The sequence below is a fragment of the Lagopus muta genome, chromosome 20 (assembly GCF_023343835.1).
Source record: "Lagopus muta isolate bLagMut1 chromosome 20, bLagMut1 primary, whole genome shotgun sequence".
Classification (NCBI taxonomy): domain Eukaryota; kingdom Metazoa; phylum Chordata; class Aves; order Galliformes; family Phasianidae; genus Lagopus; species Lagopus muta.
Window position 1 is genome coordinate 4,478,199 of NC_064452.1, and position 22,662 is coordinate 4,500,860.

The window sequence follows — 22,662 nt, forward strand, 5'->3', positions numbered from 1 at the left end:
TTAAAACCCTCCAACTCTTCACTCGCTAATGAGCACCCACTTTACAGCACGTTTCTTTTTTTTATTAGCCCTCAAATAAACGACTTTTCACACCAACTGTTAAAGTTGATTTTCTGTCGCAGCTCTCAAGGTCACCCAGCTCCTCCTATAAGACACCTCAACGCTCATAAGCACTGATACCTGCCACCTCAAACCCAACGAGAGGGATGTGCAGCCGTTCCCCAGGAGAATGAGCTGCCCCAGGTGTGCAACCTCGGCTCATAAAGCTGCAGAGCCAGCAGCTGCACGCCAACCCCACAAACCTTCCCCCTGTCTACGGGCCTGAGACTTGGAAACAGCCTCAGGGAATGTTTGTGCATTACCCACAAACAGCTCTCAAAGTGGAAAGGAGGAGCAGAAGTAAAAGACTGGTTAGCAGAGTGGAAAGATAGATGATCACGGCTAACCCACCATTTGTCAATCCGGGGCTGTGCTGAAGATGGTGATTTCCTCGTCAACGCTTTATAAGCAAGGTCAGAGGGAACAGATACTTGGAGACAAAAATTCAAGGCATCAGCAGAAGGACCCAGCCACGATCCTCGGATTCTGAAAAAGAAGAAGGGGTTGTTTGTGCAATTAATGGGCCCAGGATAATGTCCTCCATGCCCATCAGTGGAAGTGGCATTTTACAGCTCCTAAGCATAAAGACTCGAGAAGACAAATAGGAAATCAGGGCACTGCACGAACACACGAGGAAACAGTGCAAAATAAATAAATGCCAGTTTTGCTACCAGAGACCCACTGCAGTACTGCCTGGATGCTCAGAGCTGTGCAGCAAATGCCAAGCTGTGAGCTGCAGCCAGGGAACACATAATTAATGTGATTAGGAGCACACAGAGCTAGCATGCTCTGCTGACTGAAAAGCCCAGTAGCATAATTACTGTTTTCTGTACTAGCTCTATGTCTGAACAAATCTCAAAGCCTGGTTAGTTTTAGACTGCTGTGTAAACGTCAATAAAAATCCCAGAAGTGCCAGCTCATCAGCATTCTCAGGCACAGAAATGGTGAAAATATCACTGCATTTCCATGCCGTTAACATCAGGCAAAGAAGACTCCTTTCTTCAGTCTAACCTTAGAGTTAGTAATAAGGTAACGTCTCCCCCAAGTGAATGCTTATTATGAAAGCTAATTAATTGCTTTCCAGTAATGAGAAGCCTTTGGTGTTCAAAGAAAGCAAAATTCACTACGCAGGAATTAAACAGTGTTTATTCAAACAAAGCTCCCCCCCATTGAAAGACCAGGTTTGGATTAACATCGTTACAAATAAAACCTAACAAACTGAACATAGATACAGAACACACATAGGAAGGAAACGCGTGCTAAAATCAGCCAAAAACCTATAGTATTAATTGAAGTGAAAACTAAAGCAATGCTTTGTAGTTGCCTAGATTTCCCTGGGGGATGGAGAGTCAATGCTTATCTGCCTTCCTCAGAAGAGACAATTTTGATTAATATCAGACCCATCTGACTCAGTCTATTAAACCCTGAAGGAAGGATATTCTTCAGATATAAAAGATATGTCTTTGATTAATAATTCTACCATATTGCCATTCCAAGCATTAACTGCATGGCACCTGTGGAAAGAAAAAGCCTTTGAATTCTACAGAAAATAACTAACTCGTGCTAATAGACCTGCTCTCCTTCGGCCAGATCTGAAGGCTGCATGACACCCCCCCTCCCATCCTCTGCAGAACAAGTCCAAGTGCCAAGGTTGTCACTATTTTCTTGCAAAGACGACACAATGGTTATGTAATTCAGGTTTATGTATAGCAAGAAAGCAAAGTTACTTCAGATTGTCTGAATGCTTTGTCTAAAGATACTGACAATCTGTCTAGAGGATCCTCTATAGTGCTGTCACAGTTTAATAGACCACAGGAGTCTACAGCGTCATGGCCATCGGGTGCACTCTTAAGCTACCAGGGGCACATCTTCAGAGAAACGCATTAAATCACTCAGCCCACTGCACTGGGCCACCACTCGTGGTGTAACTAATGCCAAATTGTCATACACAGAGCAAGGAAAAAGCCAATGTAACATCCTCTGAGTTTTCCCTGGAAGTCTGTAGCTTTGATCAAGCAGCACGAGCCTTTTCATCCTAGCTGAGCATTTCTCCTGATGCTCGCGATCAACCTCTTGCTGTATTCTCTGTAGTTTACAGGTTTGACGTCCAGTGCCGTAGCCTTAATACGAGATTCATCCTGTGAAAGAGAAAAAAATGGCATGCAGGAAGAATACTCAGTGCCCGAGGCGTTTGGTTCTAACCTCTCTGCCCTGGTAACTCACTGTTCGTGGTACCAGGATTAGCTGGGAGAGCAGACAACTCCCAGAGCAGCTACACTGCTTTCATTTGGAACGAGTCACGCTGGAGGAACCAGAGAGGAAACGGCTTTGAAGGCAGCGGATCCTCCTCTGGTGCCCAGGATTGACAGTGGTTGCTGTAAGCCACTTGAAACTTCAGCCCACAAAGACGAGAGGTGGAAGCCATCTCCTATGGCAGCACTGTGGAGGATACTTACGTTGTACGTCTCCAGTTTCACTCTGATCTTGAACTCATACGTGTTGAAATTTGCATTTTGAAAGACTTCTTCAAACGCCTGCTCGTTCTGTGAGGAGGACAAAGAACAGGTACCAGCTGCACACACTCAAGCTTCTGCAGTGCCCTGACCCTTCACAACAGCTTACTTTTTGCTAGCATTCACAAAATATACAAACCAACTCATTCATGCACACAGACCCCCAAATTTTACACGCCAACACCACAGCTTAAAGCTTTTGAAATTATAGTTCAAGGTGAAAACAAACTTTTTAGAGATCTAAACAAAATAAGGCAGAATTGCAGCGAGCCTGCAGCCAAACAGAGCTAACTAATTCACTGTTAGTTGTTATCAGTCGTTCAATTTCTTATCCATTGAAGCTGTGCACATCCTTCATATCCTGACTGACCCATTTAAACAATGATCTATAAAAGAGTGGATGTTTTGAACATCTTTTATAGCCATCAGAAGGCCATGTCACATTTACAACATAAGCTACTTCTAATTGCCATATGAGCACTAAACATAATCATCATTTATTACAGACAATTTGTCAAAACAATAGAAAATCAGACAAGTTGAAGACTGGAAAGTTTGTCGTTGTAAAAACGTGCTTAAATCTTTGCTGATGTTCCACAGAAATGCTCCATCCACAGCATGATACATTAATACATTCATCTGCCAAACACACTCAATCAGTGCATCCAGGAAAGGTGGAGCATCCCCCTTCACTCTCATTCTGAGCGTTAAAGCTGCTGGTTTGAATGTGAGCAGTGCTATTTTACACCACATTGTGATTCTTCTAAGGTTTAGAAAGTGCAACAAATGAAAGCAAACAGAAGTAGCAAGCTGCAGACTGCCAAATTTTGGCATATCCTTCCTGAATATTGAAAACCCTTTCCTGAGACCATCACACAGATTAGAGGATAAGGAAGGTCACTTGATCAAGGATTTGGCTTCCATTTCCACTCCTGCCACAAGCTACACCAACCATTAGTGAGTGGAAAATGCTGCTAGCACACCAGTCACTGCCCCACAGTACTTTTCTGAGTAACAAGCGTGGTAGAAAAGGAGATGAAAGACTTGGCATGCCTATGCTTCACACAGTCCCTGGCTGTACGTGGACTCAATAGACACTGTAAGCAGCAGAAAGATTTCCACTGACTTCACAGGGCACTGGATGAGGTCTGCAGAGAAAAACCACTACGATGAGCTTACTGAAAACGCATCGAGCACCAAATTTAAAGCTCGTAAAAGTGTCAAATCAAAAACAATTTCTCCCGGAACACAAAGCATTCCTGCTCAAGGGCTCGTTCCATATTATGCTCCATTTTCTATCCCCGGCCATTTCCATTAGGCAGCTCTTCAAAAGACATTACATGTTTGTATCGTTGCATAGGATCTGCTGTCTCTCCTCCGCTCTCTTTGGCATTAAAAGTGACTAAGAAGTTTTGTTTGAACTCTAGCAGAGATTAAGCATGACTGAACTAAGACAATATTGACAAGATAATAATGTCTGAAAATGGAAATTCAGAAGTGCAGGCACACCTAATTAGAATGTCCTAGGAATACATCTTCCTACAGAACAGAGGTGTCCAGCCTGCAGGATGCTACAAAAACTTGTAGCATACAGACCACGAGCTTTACATCACTTACAATCCAGAGTAAAAGTGTGGGGTTATGGGGAAACTAGCCCAGCTTTACAGAAATGGCTCAGGACCACCAGGTTTACAGCCTCCTGGGATCCCAGAGCCAAGCAAAGGGCTGAGCAATGACTGGAACAACTGTGGAGCCCTTATATCAGCCATACCATAGCCTCCATGTGGGAGCACAGCAGCATTCATAGACAGTACAGTAACTTAATGCATTTTCCACAGTATGAAAACATATAAAACAAAGCCCCACAGATACTGTGTAGTAGTCAACTAAAAGCAAAAGGAGATTATTTTGGTGGGAAGAAAGGAAAACACAGGAGAGAAGCACAGAGACAGAGCAAAGAAAATACTGTCTGTTAGCATTTAATGGCTTACAGCCATGTTAAAAACCATTCTAATCTGCCAAAGAAAGATTACTTAAGCATCTCTGCAAATGACCTATTTTAAAAGTCATGGTTTTTGCACTGCCCTCAAAGTTTCTGGTAATATGTGATGAAAAAAGAGCCTTCAGAAATGGCCTGACACACAGGTCCAAAAAGCTTCCTGCCTACTTACAAAGATACATACAAAGTGTTCCGAAACTTTTTGGTTTTGTAAACAATTTTTTGGAACACATGAGGGATAGCACTGCTCGCATTCATGCCTAGAACAGTTTTGTGCAGATCTTTCCAATCTAGGTACAATAAAACAGTCTGTCCTTTCTGCTGCAGTCAGTGGGTTACAGCTGTCAGCCCTCTAAAGGCTACGGACAGGAAGACAGCTGTCCCTCAAGGTCCAGGTGACAGGGACAAGCTGATCTTCAATCTAACAGCCAAAAGAGCTCAGAGGTAGACAGACTGACTGTGGGAGCAAACCACGGGGGAAACCAGGCAAATCTCTGTTCTCCAGGCAGATGGCCTGTGGAAAATAATCCTGAGAAGAGTAAACAAGTCCCTGCTAAGAACTTCAGAACAGGGAGAAGCGATGATTTGTGAACCTGTAAAAGATTCTGAAGTCCAACATCTGGAGAAAGTCTTTGGCCACCAGACCTCTGAGCTGGCCTATCAGCTCAGCGCACGAGCAACATCAGCTTCTTCTCAGATAAATCCCTTTCCTCGTCAGAAAATCCCTTCCTTTCACATGAGCATTTTGTATTTGTTTTAATGATGCTATTGATTTCTACTACAGCAACATGAACACAACCCAGTGCCCTTGCACAGGGTTATGAGTACAGCAGGTACGCACACAGGGATGAGAGCATGCTCTCTGCTGCATCAGCACTGGTTCTCCACAAGCAAACTGCATCTTGCCCAAGTTGTGCTTTAAGTCAACATCACAGGAATATTTCCTTACTGGGAGGATCACAGAATGCAGGAAATCTGAGATCTGCTCAACAGCAAGGTGTAAAACACAGACTCACTTCTCGGCATTTACTACAAATGTAATAAGTTAACTGGCTGACCTTTTCCTTCAGCTCTCCCAGGAAAGTAGCATTTTGCCCAAGAATGAATTCTGCTGACTCTTGGAAGCAAGTCACCCACTGGTAATCTAGAGAGTCTGCAATGGTCACCTAAAAAACACAAACCAACAACAAACCAAAGTAATTCCATCCAGTCATACCGTCTTCTTTGAGCACCAGCTACAAGTGGTATTTATTTCACAGCTCAAGAACCCTGTGCACTTTCCATCACTGAGGGTGGAAGACAATTAACTTGTTATTTTACTTTTTAAAAGAGCTCAACAGAACATCAGAGTCGTTTAAAGCATATTAATGTTGTCAGCACGTTGTATCGCAAGAAGAGGCCAACAAGATCGCTGTGAATAAACACTGATGGATATTCAGTTCCTTTTCCTCTATCACTGATGAGCTGCAAGCATGAATAGGTAGCCCAGAACAGTAACAGCCAAGGGTGACACCAGCAAGATTGAGACCTGCATTTATTTAGAACGTGGTCTTAAATACCTGTGATGCTACGCTATGAGACAACTATCAAAACGTTCAAAAACAAGACAGCAATAAACAGATCAAGTACCAGCCTCACCCTTGAGGCTGCTTTGACAATTAGGAATGCAAAAATAGGAGACAAACTGTTTTTAAGGCTTTGATTTTAACCTCAGTATCCCCTTTACATTCTAGGAGAGCGACTCTGCTACATTAAGTAGTTCATGCATTCCTAGAAGTTATCTGCTAGAAATTATTCAAGCAGTTTGTGTTTCAGTGAGACTGCAGGGATAGTTCTCTCTGCATGCCCACCTGGCACAGCATTTCTAAGAAGCAGATACAACTCAAATGTACAGTGTAAAAACAGAAGAAGGTTCAATGCTTATGGGGTATATCACAATAATAATCCTCACTGCCTCCCGAAGCAGGCTCCATTAAAGCCTGAGACAGAACAATACCTACAAAAGAAAACGTACTAAATATAGGTAGCAGCTGTAAAAGTGCAATTACTGCTCTCCAGAAATGCCATTTTACTTCAGTTTATCTTCACTACTGAAGAGGCGTAGGCCATCTGTACTCTGCACTGCATAGTACACTTGGAAACCAGAATCAACTGAGCTAGCATCAACTTTTTGGCAAAGAGAAAAGCTTTTAATTGGAGCGCTAGGAAAACAAACTGCTTAGCAGCTCAATGAAACACCCCTCACCCAGGTACAGACACGAGTCGCTTCTAACCCACAGGGACCTCTGACAAACACAGCAGCCTAACGTTCTCCACAAAGCCTTCAGCCTGCAGTGTCCAGTGGAGAGCAGGGAGAAGCCCTGCCCGCCCCCACCGGCTCACTTACCAGCAGCATCATGCGGTACTTGAAGTTGGGGAACTCGCGGTCGCACTTCTCGCAGCGATAAAGTCCATTCTGCTGGTCTATCACTTTCTTGTTGCAATCCTGAGAGGGACAGGCCTGGTACATGCAGTTCTCTTTGCGCAGATGTACTATTGTGCCCACACAGCTAAAATAATCCGCCTAGGAGAGTGAGTGTGCAACGTTAGCCTCAAAATACTCAGTGTTTTCCAATTCTGAATTAACTACAAAGCAAGGCGTCCACGCTTGGATATTTAGGATTAGGAAGCTTAACAGCTATGGATTATTGGGAAACTGTAAATCAACCCCTGTCACAATCATTTCCAGGCTTCCATGATGTTAAATAAAGCCCCCAGAGCAAGATTATTCTGTGTTTCCATTGCGGGGAACTCCGATTGCTAGGCTTCCTTCAGATAAAGCACATTTGCTTCTCCATTGTGTCTGTTCAAATCTCTACTTTTTCACAGGATTAAGATTCTGCACTTTCCTATGCTTCTTTTAGGAGTCAGTACAAAAAAAACTAGAAAGCCTACTGTGTAGCATTACAGATAAGCGTTTGATTAAACTATAGCCCACAGAACAAAATACCCACTCACCACACTAAAATCATCACCCTAATGGTTTAAGACCACAGCCAAGTCTTTCAACAGATGAACAGGGGTTAAGAACCACATGCAAGAAAGGCACCAGTAATTCAGCTATTTCCTGTGGAAGTTCTTTATCTAGATCAAAGTTTTTCTCTACCCTGAATGGCTTAGTACTAAAATCTTGAAAAGAAAAAAAAAAAACAGTTATACATTTTTAAAAATAGGTTGGAACAAGTCAAGAAGCACTTTAAGCCTCAGAATGCTAGAAAACTAGACCTGGGTCTAGCTTTCCTATTGAGCAGGTCTGCCTTGAAAACCCTTCCTCCAAATGCACCTGTTTGCCCTACAACACTTTGTGCTACTCACATTAGCATCTTGGGCTGGTCTATTTGTCACTCTTTATCCAAGACTTAGAAATCTCTTGCACACATAGGATCATGTTGCAACATCAGCAAGGGACTTGGCTCCAGAGCTTCGGTTTGTTTGGCTTTTGTTGTACACAGAGCAAGCACACACGGCCCAACAACTGGACTCTCCCAATAAGCAGAACACCAAGGTTTTCTTCCCCCCCACCTCAAACACACAAGGCTTGCAGTCAGCTGCCATGCCTTACCTTATCTCCTTGTCCCAACCTCTCTGATTTGGCTTCATACAAAGTTTTCCAGTTGGTATTCACCCCTGATGCCGACCCACCCCTCACATCAGAGATGGAGGCACATTCCAGAAGCTGTCCCTCAGAGTCAAACCTGGAACCACAAAGATGCATTGCTATTTTTGGATGGCAGTCCAGCTTATCATAAACTTACGTTTAGTTTCATGTACTTAATACACAAAGGATTTTTTTTCCTTAAAAAAATCAATGATTGCAAAGGAAACAATTACAGTAATTTGTGCACACTGCAAACAAAAATAGCATTTCAGAATAAGTTAATACTCTGACTTAATTAGCATAGTATTTTATAAACCCACAAAAGGAGGGCAGCTTTGTTCTATATAACTGCAATTTGTTTGCCAGCTAGTGGTCAGACCACGCACTGCATGCTTCTTAAAGGCAGTCAGATAACAAGATTTAAGGGCATCAAGATATTTCCATAATTAAAATTAAATTACACGGTACCATTATCTTTGCAGCAGCTTCAAAAGGAAAAGCAAATAGCATTGAACAAATTATGCCTCCTGTGTTAAAATAAGAAAGCACTCCTTTTCTGAAAAAGGTTGTACTATCATCCCATTCAGCGTCTTTTGTGATTTGAGAAACGCCAATAGAACTCAAAACCAGAATGTAATTAAAATGTGACAGCAATAGCAAAGACCCACAATCAATTCCATCTTCAACAACCCTCTGAAGTATAGAAGCAGCTCGGCTCAATCTGAATAATGGAGAACGCCAACAAATATTTTATGCATGTTTAAAGGCTTGAGGCAGAACGTGAGCCCAGGATTCACAAGAAGCGATGCTGTAGGGACTTCACCCCATTAGCACACACACCAAATCTCACTGTGTTAGGAGCTGTAGCAGATAATTTAGCAACTACCTACGCTAGAATGAAGCACTGAGAAGTCACTTGGTTTTCCTGATAAAAATAAAAGTGTTATTTCACTAATTGAAAATATCTGTTAAGGAATAGACACTAAGAAGTCAACATAGTTGCTGCAGTTCATATTAACGGAGGACACAACAGAACTCTGCCCTCTCTGTTAATCAGAAAATAGAGTTGGTCAAAAGCCTCATTTCATGCAGTCTTCCAAGACTTTCGGTCAGCATGAGCTACACTCCTATTTTATTTTCTGACACGGAATTACAAGTTTTCAAACTGAACAGTGCTTTAAAGGAAGAGAAGTTTCTACAAGCCTGGAACCCACACCCTATGCTCCCTTTCTTCAGTACTCTATAGGCTGCTCAAATGTAGATAAATAGAATAAAACAAATACTCCACAGCAGGAGAAATGAGTCGACACAAGCACACAGTCATACCATCCTCGGAGCTTGAAAGCCTCTGGGCTATCAGGGTTGACAACCACTGTACTCGATGACATGACAGACAGGCTTCTACCACCAAAATCAGAGACCCGGGCTCCTTTGATGGCTATCACAGGTTGTCTGGAACCATCAAACTTCTCAGCCTGCACGTGTGGAAAAAACAAACAAAAAACAAACAACAGAAAGCATTCCTCAGCATGCTACAGTACAGCTGCAGTCATAATTCACAGATCATGACAAAAAACCAAACCCACGTCAGACCATCTTAGTGTAGTTGGAAGGTATGATTTCAGACAGCAGCACTGGGAGTTTAGGAAAGGCAGCTAACAGTTTTATAATCCTAACACCCCATTTCTTGGGAAACCAAAGAATCCTACCAGTGCAGCAGCTGTGCAGCACCAGTTTAAAGAAAAGGGACTGATCATTTCCTTTAAGAGCTTTAAACAAGGATTTTAGAAAGGGTAATGGGCTATGGGAACAAAGGTTTCTCCAACCAGGAGTTATTTGGTCACATTAGTCTGTATGGGACATCAAATAACTCACTTGGCGTGACTGAGCCAATCGTGTCTCTTCACCTACAGCTTAAGAAGCATAGGTATGCTGACCAAACACTTTCCTCAGCTTTCTATTTTCTGTTTTTAATCTCATAAAGCTGCTTTAATGCTGTTCAGTTGCTATCAGTTTGTTATCCAACTAAAGTCTGACACTAACAAAGAATCTCTCGGCACTAGAGAGGTTTTGAAAGGTATAGATTTCTTGGGCACCACACCACTTAACAAGCAAGGAAAGGATCATGTGCTTACGGACCACAAATGAGCTGGAGTTAGCCAAAGCACTTGCTGTATCCATGAGATACAAAAAGAACACACATCTTGACAGATAAGGCAACGAGTTATTGGGGAGATATGGATTCTGACGCTAGGTGTGCCAGCTGCAAGCAATAAGTCACTTCCCCTTAATGCTTATGTTACCTTTACAACAAAGCAAACATTTAACTTTCTAAAATACAGATCCCTGATCTGAGACTTACACAAGATGTTCATAACTGGTAACTCCTCCAGTAACAAGCTGGTTCAACCCCATAAAATTATGATACTGAACCTCAGTTTACTTTGTTTATATCAGCAGATGGTTGACAATGTTCAGCCACCTCCAGTCTCAGAGCACTTGATCATTTAGCCACGAGGCACCACTGCCAGGCTGGCAGGATGACTCCCATTTTATAGACCAGAACATAATACCCTAAGTATCTACACCTTGTTAAACAAAGCAGTTTGTTATCAAGATAAAGGAGCAGTTCACAGCAACTACACAAACTTTCCATTCCCAAAACTCTGACATTTTAAACTCTTAGTCTGAAATACAGCCTTTCAAACCCCTAGTTAAGCAGCAATGTATTCAGGGTAACAAGTACCCTACCCTAAAACTCACAAACAAGATATCTGTAGCCATCGGGCTTCTCCATGATCAAACCCCATCTTGTATCCTTTTCTAAACCAGAAATCTGTTATCTACAGTCTTTGTGCCTGAGACATCATGTCTGCAGTTGTTCAGAACACATTAGTCAGATCATGTCAGCAGTCTGTCAGAAAAAGGTTACGAACATCACACCTGAATGAAACCAGACAGTCTTTCACCTTCTTTCTACCCCAGATCCTCCAACACCCAGGACTCTGTCTCAGCACTGTGCCCATCTTAGATGACAACGGTGTGTATTTCTTTACCCTACACAAAGAAACCTTTGCTCAAGAACAGGTAAGAGAGCACATACCTCATTTCCCCATAGCGTAGCTGTCACCAGTTTCCCTGATGTATCCATCAGATGCACATTCCTCTTCGATACCTCCCTATTGCTAGCTTTCACTACAATTTTAGTGACATCTTCATAGCTCTTACAAATTCCAATTACATCTGAAAAAGAGTTACAATTTAGTTAGAGTTGCTCAAGGGTCACAGTTGGGGAATACAACACCACAAGAGAAGAATTCATTCCTAGTGTCAGATTTTTTTACCTTGTAATATCCCAGCTCCCTATTCAAATCAAATCTGATATGGAAATTAAGTGTATTATGGCAGGAGTGCTCCACTACAGAATTCTTCAGTGCTTTAATTTTGTTGACGAATTCATTAAGATATTCATGAATGCAAGCCTCACCACATTAAAGAGATCAAGGCATCACAATCTATTTCTCCATCAGATTCTGCCAAAGGACTTCAGCCCGGGTTCCTGCTGTGCTTAAACACACCCTTGCTGGTTAAGCAGAAGGCTCTTGGGCACGTGGCCTCAAAATGACTAACACAAAGAAGGAACTGGCTGCTGCCCTTGCTGCAGCCCCCAAGACCAGAAGCTGCAACTTGAACAAGTTTTGGAGGCTGAACTAAACGACCTGCAGAGGTCCCTTCCAATCCAAACCACGCTGCGATTCCTGTGAAGTCGGCACGTTTTGGCAGCAAGAGCTAAAGCAGAGCCCTTTGCACTCCCCAATAAAAACCTATTTTGAACATCATAGGTCTACCTTTAAAATTCCTAGCTGAATGCCTCTGAATCACATGCATCTTGTGCCTGTGAAACCTGAGCTCCCTCGCCCCCACCCAAGCCTCTGATTTTTCCGGAGTACTCTGCCCAACGAATTACAGAAAAACAAACCTCCAATACTTCACAAAGCAAGCCAAAACAGTCATGCAACTTGGACTCGGATGCAATGCAGTATGCCAAAATCACTACGAGATAATTAGATAGTGAAAGCAAGCAAGACCATGGAAGGTATGAAACGCACACGTGCTGAGCAAGGACACTTTTCTTTCAACCCTTTTCTGTGGAAAACAATGATTGTGAGACAATAAACAAGTAGCATTTACTGTCTTTTGCTTGAAATGCAGTTTTGCAGAGAAATCAGTATATATTGTTAGCAGAAGAGGATAAAGACACCTTAACCATCAAATTGCCTAAAGCATTTTTAACAGCAACCACCACAAGCTAAATCCACCCAAAAGTTCATCTCCTATTGCCCACTGCCTCCCCAGTATTCACAATACTAAGATAAAGTTCCAAAGTCTTATAGCATGTCATTTCACTGCTCAGACTGACCGACAATCGAGTCTTTGGGTGTGTTCTCCAAGTCAGAGATGGATACAAAATCAAACTGAACAGATGGAAGATGCTGGGCATCATCACAGGGCACAACTGAAGTCTCATTAGTGAATGTGATCTCATAATCATTCTTAACAGCTGTATATTGCTTGTTAGCAGTCTTCAAATTGCCTTTGGTAAAATAATATACCTAGAGGAGAAAGCAATGAAACAGAGGATATTATCAGAAGTCAGACAGAGAGAATAGATTGTGTTCACCTTTAAAAATCCTTGCTATGCTGAAGTGCCTCTTTTCTAGCTCATGTCAGACCATGAAAGCACAACACTACCGTACCTTGTTCAGTTCAATGAGAGGAAAGAACTTGTCTGCTTGATCATTGAAAGCTGTAGCTCTAATCTCACCCTGCAGGAAGACAAGAGAGGCGGTCAGAACTGGAATTCAGCATAAGTAAATAAATTACAGTAAGAAATCCCTCACAGTGTTTAGTGGCATCAGTTCTACAGACAGCGCGGGCTGCCAGGCTAGCCTGAACACCTGAGAAACAGACAACATTCTCCTTACATTTACAGTTATAGCTAGAGTGACATATTCCACACCTGACCACCAATTCTCAGATTCAAGTCTCATTAGCATCCCTAGAGCTCTGGAATTACCATCACACAGACAGCACTGAACTCTTGAAGCTAGCATTAGTTGACATTACAGGAAAGGAAAGTTTGAACAGATCACCTAGCTCCACAAGTTAGCACGCAGTATCTTGAGCTAAGTCCTGCTCATAAACAATGCCAAGTCCTTAAGTATTTATTAATAACAACTATAAATTCCCTAATTTTTTTTGTTTTTACATTTGTCTACTAAGAGCACGCAGAGAAAACAAATGGCTGATGACAACATGTTACATTATTAACCTCACATTTTATACTAAATATAATCTTGCAGAATCTTGTTTGTTTTCACGACAGAAGGCGGTAATTTGATAAGAGGTTTGACAAACTACCAGTTTAGTTGGATTAACCAGATACCATTCCCCAAACAAACCACAGATGAAATTTCCAAGCGTTACAATAATTTATAGCCTGATTTCCTCACGAAAATGAAAGCTTATAACTTGGAGGCGACGCTCCTTTCACTCCTTGTTTTGTACCGTGTATCTAAGTAAGGGTGAGAGCTCATTCTCAATCTAAAGGAAATGATGACAAGCAAAGCATTAGGTTGTCTGTTTCCCTAAACAACCATATTTTGAAGCTGCAAAAATTGAGTCACATACTACAGACTTTGATGAAAAAATAATCAGCAACGCCATACATTTAAGACTTCACGCTGGATAAGGACTGGATCACTGATGTTCGAGTTAATGAATATAGAATATGAACTTCAGTCATAATCATAAAAAAACCCACATTTTCTGTAACACACTTTATTTCTCCTATTCTGTCTTTATGAAGGGTTCATCAGCTTCTGGCATCCATTATCTTTTTCTCAATATAGAACACTTACGCTCTCATCAACCAGCTCTATAGAGAAGAGCTTCCCTTCACCACGGGAGTTGCTCCATGTGCGGATCTGCCCTTTTTGGGTAACACGAGCACAAATGGTCCACCTGAAATTGTGCAAGAAATAAGAGCTGTTCCATATCTTCTTTTATTTATATATGTTTTGGTTGTGGTGGTGTTTTTTTTTTTTTTTTTATTTTTAGGAGAGATTGAATTCACCAACCTTTGGAACTGGAATGACACTATTTAAAAAGCCACAATTTTTCCACTGCGCCTCAGCAATTCTACCTGCCTTTCTGCTGCTATTTTAATGTCCTTGACCATTAAAGGCAGAAAGTTATATAGAAAGCAACAACAAAGCCAATCATAAAGCATCCAGTAGGACACAGCAGCAAACCATCTTTCTGCAGAGCAGCACACCTCAAATCTTTCACTCTTCTAGGGTAGATTTCTCATACAACAGCTTGTCTGTTCTGAAAATCCATGCTAGAACTCAAGAGCCCAATTATACGATTTGCATTTAAACTTAGGTAATCAAATCACTCTGCATAATTTAAAAACTGTCATTCACAAAATAATTACCTCCTCAAGCTTTTTCAACAAAACAGTAGCCACACTGAATAGCTTACTGAGACATTCTGTCATTACCTTACCAAAAAGATGATCAGGAAAAAAGGTGAGTCAAACTCCTTCTCAACTGAAATATTAAAAAGCTACCAAGCTCAGCAGGGTAACTTCACCAAGTTTTGAGATTTTCAAAGTGCTGATGAAACAAAACCTGCACGGCTATTTCTGTAGGTTTTATGCTTTTGTTGCCCTGTACCTCTCCCCTATGTCAACAGATAAAGACTGAACTTAATAAAGAATGATTCAAGAGATTTCATACATCTCTGTAAATATGATAAAGCCAGAAATACCTGGCAAACCATCATAACTCACTTCGATTGGTATGGATTCAAGCTGGCAATGGGCACCACTTTGGACTGAGTTCCCCCTGGTGTCTTCACTGAGCTGGGAGCACTGGCTTTACTAAACTGGTTTGAGGGCGCGTGGTACTTTGGAGCAGCAGAACCTTTCAAAAAGAGAAAATAAAACAAACACAACAAAGCACACAGCATTTCAGCCATGCAGACAAAAAATGTAGGTGAAGATCAACACATTCAACGTGCTATAATATAAAAGTTTGTTGAATCACTCCTACTCTTGGTCACACCAGTTTTTTAGCCTGCATGTGAGACTCACTCAGACCCTAAGAGCACATACAGTGAAGATGGAGATGTGGTCAGTCAGTCTGGTGGCAAACAACCACCTGGCAGTACATATGGCACATTTTGGATCTACACTTGGACAAACAAGTAGGAATGGCACCCAACAATCAAAGCACCTCCTGATGTCAGGCAATACTACTACTTCTAAACAGAACCTCGTTAGCCTATGAACGTAGGACTTTTTTCCTTCCTGTCCTTAAAGCTGACAATAACTTGTTTTCTGCTGGAATAGCAAAAGTGTCCAAATTTTGCAATTTCAAAATACCAAAATCATTCCTAAACACCAGGGTGAAAGCAGCACCAAGGGTTGGACTTGGATAACCTCAGTGCTTTAAAAATAAGCCTACAGGTCACTCGCCTTTTTCAGCACCTTGCTATTTAAAATCTTGATCAGAACATGTCCTGCACCACATAAGCTGTTTGGCCTCAATAGCTCAGCACTGACAACACAACTTTCAGCCAGTTACAAATTGTAGCTGATTTGGGTGCCCACAGAGCACCTTTTCAAGAATGCAGAATTGCATCAGAGTAGATGTTCAGTTCATGCTGCTTTGGCAGAGCTGTTTCCTATTTGTTTTACCTGGGGAAGAGGGGGAGGAGGGGAAAATGAACCTTAAAAATAAAGAAATCTGCTTCAAATGACAGTAGCCTCTTGGGACAACTCATCTCTTCAAGCTACAGGTTCATCTGATGTGGTTTCTTCTGCAACATTGTTATGGAAAGGGCCTTTTTCTTTCTTTTTTTTTTTTATTTTAAATTTTAATTTTTGCTGTGCACAACTAGAAAGCAGAAATCCCACCCAGGATTATTCTTACCTGCTACTGACAAATTGCCATTCTGTTGCTGTGGTTTGTTGGGTGCTGTGTTGGCTGTTGGAGCTGAAGAACGTTGCTGTCCCTGCCCTGGTAATCAAATTGAAAGAGACCATTTAGGACAGCAGGGAGCAGAGTAATTAAAAACCACCCTTCAGCATTTTCAGGAAATTAGGTTTGCATGAAAACAAGATTTTAAACACAGAACACACGCTAAAACTCAGGTGTCACAGGGCACAGCAGCAGTAAGCTATCTGCTCAACAATATTAACATGGAGGAATTTCAGTCAGATCTCTTTCCTCAAGCAACTGCTTTCTACTTAAGAAGAATTCAGCGTTGACAGTTATTTAAAAGGACAGCACTGAAGTAACCCTGACAACTTCTCACTTCTTATAGGCTTCCATTGCTCTGACAGGTAGTTTCTGCTACTATCTAACAGACAGCATTTAAAAAAAAAAAAAACATAGGGAGAACTCCTTAAAATTCAGAGAGGCCAAAAAACCACTGGGTAAAGTTAAACCTGTAGTTATAGAAAACACTTGCTACATTTTATTTCCAAAACATGAAGAAGTGATGGGAGGTGATGGGGGTTCTTGGGATACAATGGCCCACTGCATAAGGAGCATGCCACACTGAGTACATCTTATGTATTTTTTTTTAGGCTACAGGGCTTTTACTTGAATTGTATCTCTAATAAACTACAAGAGAAAGTACAGAGTGACATATGTAGGAAAACATGACACTACAGAAACAACCCATAGGTCAAAAACTGGAGAAAATTTACACGAACAATCATTTTCCCAACATATTTTGCCTCTAAGTCAATCAACACCCAACGCCGTTGTCTCTTTGGGCACAGCTAACACTTCAGCCACCAGTTTGCAGGACATCCTTGGCCAAGGTAGGCAAAGTCTCTTTGTTATGTTTAACAAGAGTGTGGAAAGTGGAAAAGTGAGATTGAACCCATAAGCACTGCAAGGAACAAAGCAGAGAATCCCAGAACAGAATGGCAAGAAAGGATAGCGCAGAAGGACACTACTACCCTGGTAAAGCACAGCCTGATGCTGCTTACTCTGCACAGGTAGCCCTCTGGTTACTTTTAATCCAGACCAAGGTAACAGCACAAAACCACCCTGCTCCTCTCATCCCAGCAGAGACAGAAGTCTTCCTAGCAACAGCGTGACGTCAAACAGCAACGTGCACTTACTGCAGAATCCACTAGATGGAGGAACCAGAGTTCCCCCTCCTTCAGCTGCCTCACTCAGAGGACTGAGTCAGTGCTCAACCCCAAATTCCTTGCAAGTAAGAGAAGAGGAAAAGGACAACACTTCAGAGAAAATATGCTTGGCCAGGGAAAGAAGTGACAAGAACAGAAGTGTGCAAACGAAGGAAAGCCAACGCTTGAAATACCTCATCATGTTCCTGCTATATATATTGGCTTCACAGAACCCAAGACTTTGGCTACACAGCCCAGTCTAAGGTGGTAGCTGTAGTCCAAACAATCTGCCACTGAGAGGCCCTGCTGTGTCCCTGTCCCAGGGCTGAGCTGCAGCACAAATGGAGGAAGGAGGAGGAGATGCACTTTGAAAGAACACACACCAAAAAGCAATAGTGGAAAGAGCAGGAAGAAAAGCAAATGTATAAGTATACAAGCATTTCAGCACTGAAAGATTAATGACAGAAATTAAATATAAGTAGCAAGTAATTGTTACAGTAAGAATGAAGCCCAACATCAGAGCAATTTCAATGAGATTAATGACAGTAATAACATTACCATGTAGCTTTGTACAAAGAACTAAACTGCTCCATCTTAATTTTCAATACTATAATGAAAAGCTGCCTGAGAAGTTTTTATGGTATGTATCAAGAAGATTGCATCTCCAGCTTCCTTGTTAGGTAGATTAACCACCTACTGCTCAACTGCAAAGTGGCCAAAAGCAATCTCCTCACTGCCTGGGTCCTTCTGGGATAGGAAGGAATATCATTTAATCCTAGGTCTGGCAACTTGAGATCAGTATTTAGAGTAAGACTTGTTTTCTGTAACTGAAATATTGTTTAATGTTAAAAACAAACAAACAAACAAGCCCTAACACCATCACTGTGTGTATGTTGTGTTGGTGTTAAAACAAAGCATACCCTGCAGCAAATCTGGCATCTCTTAACCATCTATATTTGAGGCCTTCATTGCTGAGTACTCCTGTGTGTCAAAGCGAAGAACAGAACTTTCACCAAAATAACTTGAATTTTACCAGAATTTATACTCTTAAAGATGTATTTTTGGCTCAGTTCTGCAAGACAGAAGATTTCTCTGTTGTTTCTAAGCAACAATATGACAAGAACACCACAGTTCACAAGAAACGTGCTCCTGTATCATACAGGCAAGTGATACGAGGAAGACAATACAGTCTGCTCAAGAGGTGTTCCAAACATCTTGGTCTCTACAGCAACTGTGAGATTAAGCCATAAAATCCGAGATGTCAACACATTTTTTAAACAGCAATTAGCTAAGTAACTACCAGAGGAACAAAGGATTCTTCAGGCTCATTTAACAAATGCATCTCTAATTCCCCAGGAAAAAGAAAAGTTGATGAAGAAAGATGTCTTGGCAACAAAGTCTTATTTCTACTTCAGTTAGCAAAGCAGATCTTAAACCAGAATTGCAGTACGTACCACCATTTGTGCAAAATATCTTACAGAAATTGCTGTCACTACTCTGTGGTTCCTTAACAGTAAAAACAAATTGATTCATTTCCACCAGAAAGACAAACAGAAAAGTTCCCTGAAAAAAAAAAAAGCTATTTGCTGTAGAGTTTCAGCCATTATCCCTACGTGCGCCAACAACAGAGAAACTCAAATGTTTTCTTTAAGCATTTATTATCCTCTCTCTTGTCAGGAAAGAAAACTCCAAGAAGGGGGCACACATCTGAATGTCTCAGGGGAAAAAAAAATACATTATTTTGGGAAAAAAAAAAAAAGAAAAAAAGACATTTGCCCATGAATTCATTCAGCACATGAAAATGAAGAACGCGGTTATTGACACAACGTAAAACTAATAATTCACAGACCAAGGGCCATCCAGCACAGCATCATTTTTCAGATGGCAGGGAAGGAACAGGTACTCAGGACAGCCTGCAGGCTGGCCATGTTTTCATAACCGTAAGTCACCTCCCTGCTTTGGGCAATTTCAGTTTCAGTGCTTCCATTCATGCAGAGGATGCATTGTTATGTTTAACAGCCTTTAATGGATTATTATTTCATTATTTTTTTTTTTTGCATGCAATTGCTTTTTGAAGCTGTGCCAGTTTCTGGCACCTACCTCATGTAGCAACGTGTTCTGTGATTTAGCTACGTGCTGCCTGGGAGGTGCAGTACAGCCTTTGTTTTAGAACTGTTAGTTGATAATACGAGAACTAAAGAGTATCAAATGGATGTAGAAAAGAAAGAGATTCATCATTCTTTACTCATCCCCTCTGTGCCATCTTACAGTTTTATAGATCATTATTACGTCTTCTTCCAGACGTTTTCTTCCCAGATAGAAGAAATCCTACCTTCCTTGGTTACTCACTATAAAGAGATACAGAACAGCTTTCACATGCTCACTGCATCCCTACATAAAGCCCACTAACACATAATACAAACCTGTCAGTGCTAACACAAAGCACAGACACTTCTCAATACTCCTTAGAGATGGAAGCTTCAGCCAAGATGCAGAGCTTACAAAAACATGAACAAACCATACTTTGTGTCACACAGACAGCAAGGATTTTCAAGATGGGAACATTTCTGTTCCAAGCATACGGGAGTCGCACATGCTTGACTGCTTCTTTTTAAATGAGAAGAAAGGAACAGATAGCTGAAAGAGTGTGATAAGAGGCAGCCTGCTCACAAGAGGTTTTTGTTTATAGAGGAAACTCACCTTCGTTGTAAGGCACTGGGTTGCCAACAGTCCCACCAACCATATCAGCAGTTTTCAGGACATCTAAATCCATCAGTATAACCACTCTCCTACAAACACAAAATAGACAGTAATAAAGACTCACGCCCTCTGTAAGTCTATCAGGCTCTGAGTATCCTCCTCGAGCAGATATGAGAACCATCCACTAGGGGCTGATTCTTTGTACAAGGGAATATGGAAAACAAAAGCTCTCCACTATCAATTTAACCTGCTCATGTAGTACAAGACTTGAAAAAGTATCACATTTCACCAAGGACACTGACAGCAGGCTGAATGGGCACACACAAATGCCTTGAAACAACAGCATTTTAAAAGCATTAAAACCATGCCAAATTTCTTAAGAGAATCCACTCTGCCTCAAAAGTTGTTGCATTTCCTACACAAAAACATGGAATAAAAAAAAACAGATGCAGAAGTTCAGATCGTGTTCTCCCACACATACATCATTTTCAGACAATCACTTCTCTCAGATCACTTCTCGTTTTACAGTACCTACCTCAGTTCTCTCAAAGTCTCACAAAAGATCAAAGATTTCACACCACGTAACCTTCACTGCTTCTTTTCCACAGCAGGTAGTTTTAAGTGAATTGAAATGAAGCAGTACTATTTGGAGTATTCCACCTGGAAGCCTTCAATTACTGAGTTACTTTCTGCAAGTGCTTATGCCGTGTGCTTTCCTTCCTGCACTTATTATTTTCAGAAATGCCTAATCAAAAAGATTTGGCCTTCACTTAGTCCCACAGGACAGAGCATCCATTAGCACAGCTGCCTTTGTGTAGATCCACGCTTAAAGAAATGCACGTACCTTCCATCTTTCAAGCTGTTGACAATGAATCTGTTAACCTGGCAAATACAGTGTGCTGATAAACGCTCCTCTTCCACAAGGGGGTTCAGCTGTGTCGCCAGCATGAATGCTACAGGGACAGAAGAACATTAAATACATTAACACATGCAATTAGGGCTGCCCAGTCCCAGTCCACAAGCATTACATTAGATCTATGACAGGCTCAGTTAATAGAAGCACATAAAAAACAGAGTAACAGCTAATAAGTTGCAACCCTGAACATAAATTATGTTGTATTCGTTCCCCAAAATTCTAAGAGTGCAATGACTGATCTCATCAATGTTTATATATATTGAAAGAGTGCGAGCTAAAAGGATGGGACCAGGCTCTGTGTAGTGGTGTGAAGCAACAGGCAAAAACTGGAAAGGAGCACAGGAAGCTCCATACAAACCCACAAAAGAACTTCTTTACTGAAGGTGCCAGAGCAATGGAACAGGCTGCCCAGGGAGGTGGTGCAGTCTCCTCATCTGGAGATATTCAAGACCCACCTGGACATTTTCCTGTTCAACCTACTGTCAGGAAACTGCTTTAGGAGGTGGGCTGGACTTGAAGATCTCCAGAAATCCGTTCCAATTCCTGTGATTCATAGAATGGTTTGGATGGGACTTTTAAGATCATCTAGTTCCAACCTCTGTGCTATAGACAGAGACACGTCCCACTAGATCAGCTTGCTCAAAGCCCTGTCCAGCCTGGTCTCCAAGGAGGGAGCATCAGCAACCTCTCTGGGCAACCAGTGCCTCACCACCTTTGCAGTAAAGAATTTCTTTCTAATATCTAAACTAAACAATATGATTTCACGATCACGTACTAACGTCAGAAGAAGACCGAGATAAATTACATTAAAAATCAGTGTTACAAAACCACATCTAGAATTGCCTGAGCATTACAATGCAGCTGCATACTTCAGGCAGAGCCTGTGCTCCCCATACACCCTACTTTCTTCAGTAATGGGCTGATTGTTATGGAAACTGACATTACACTAAAGCTGTAGCACCGTTGGCACCACCACACTTACAAACACCTCATACTCACAGGAGAGCGTGTTCACCCCATCGCTCATCAGCACTCGGTACCGAGGAGGCCCATTTCCTGTGGCGATAGCCCGTGTGTTCTGTGGGAAAACACCAGCTCAGAATTTCTTAATTCCTCAAGCCCTTCAAAACCACACATTGATGCCTTTAACAACCCCAGTACTCACAATAACTTGCAGCACGGGCTTGCAGACGTTCTCTCCCTGCATTATGGCCTGGAAAAGAGAGGAAGAGCATGAGAACGGTGCCACGCTACGCTCTGAGACCGAACGCTGAGGGGAAACGGCCCACGGGGCAGCGCCGGGCCTCTCCCCGCACGCACACCCCCCCCCGGCCCTCCTCCACAAGCCAAGACATGACGCAGTCCTCACGTTCCCCCCTGAACCTTCACACGCCGGACCCATCCCGGCTCCCTCCGCCTCAGGGTCCCTTACCGCGATGGCGCCTTCACTCAGCCGCCCGCTCATGGCTGCGCTCCGCTCTGCTCTCCACACTCCCCCGCTGCTGCCGCCAAATCCTCCCGCCGCCCCGAGCCGCGCTCCTCCTTCCGGCGCCTCTCCGACGTCACGCCGCGCGCGCGCCCAGA

At 42.1% G+C, this 22,662-nt stretch overlaps 1 protein-coding gene across 1 annotated transcript; it reads right to left on the minus strand.

Moving 5' to 3' along the window:
- Positions 1-1,229: 1,229 nt before the first annotated feature.
- On the minus strand, positions 1,230-22,633 carry RPA1 (replication protein A1). The gene is made up of 17 exons (XM_048966702.1): positions 22,511-22,633; positions 22,244-22,291; positions 22,078-22,156; positions 21,007-21,115; positions 20,163-20,251; positions 16,249-16,335; positions 15,105-15,237; positions 14,170-14,272; positions 13,006-13,074; positions 12,669-12,861; positions 11,352-11,491; positions 9,575-9,723; positions 8,213-8,345; positions 6,998-7,174; positions 5,670-5,777; positions 2,556-2,642; positions 1,230-2,237 (listed from the first exon to the last, which is right to left on the minus strand). Exons 1-17 carry the CDS (start codon positions 22,541-22,543, stop codon positions 2,130-2,132), a joined length of 1,845 nt encoding a protein of 614 aa, XP_048822659.1. The 5' UTR covers positions 22,544-22,633; the 3' UTR covers positions 1,230-2,129.
- Positions 22,634-22,662: the final 29 nt, after the last annotated feature.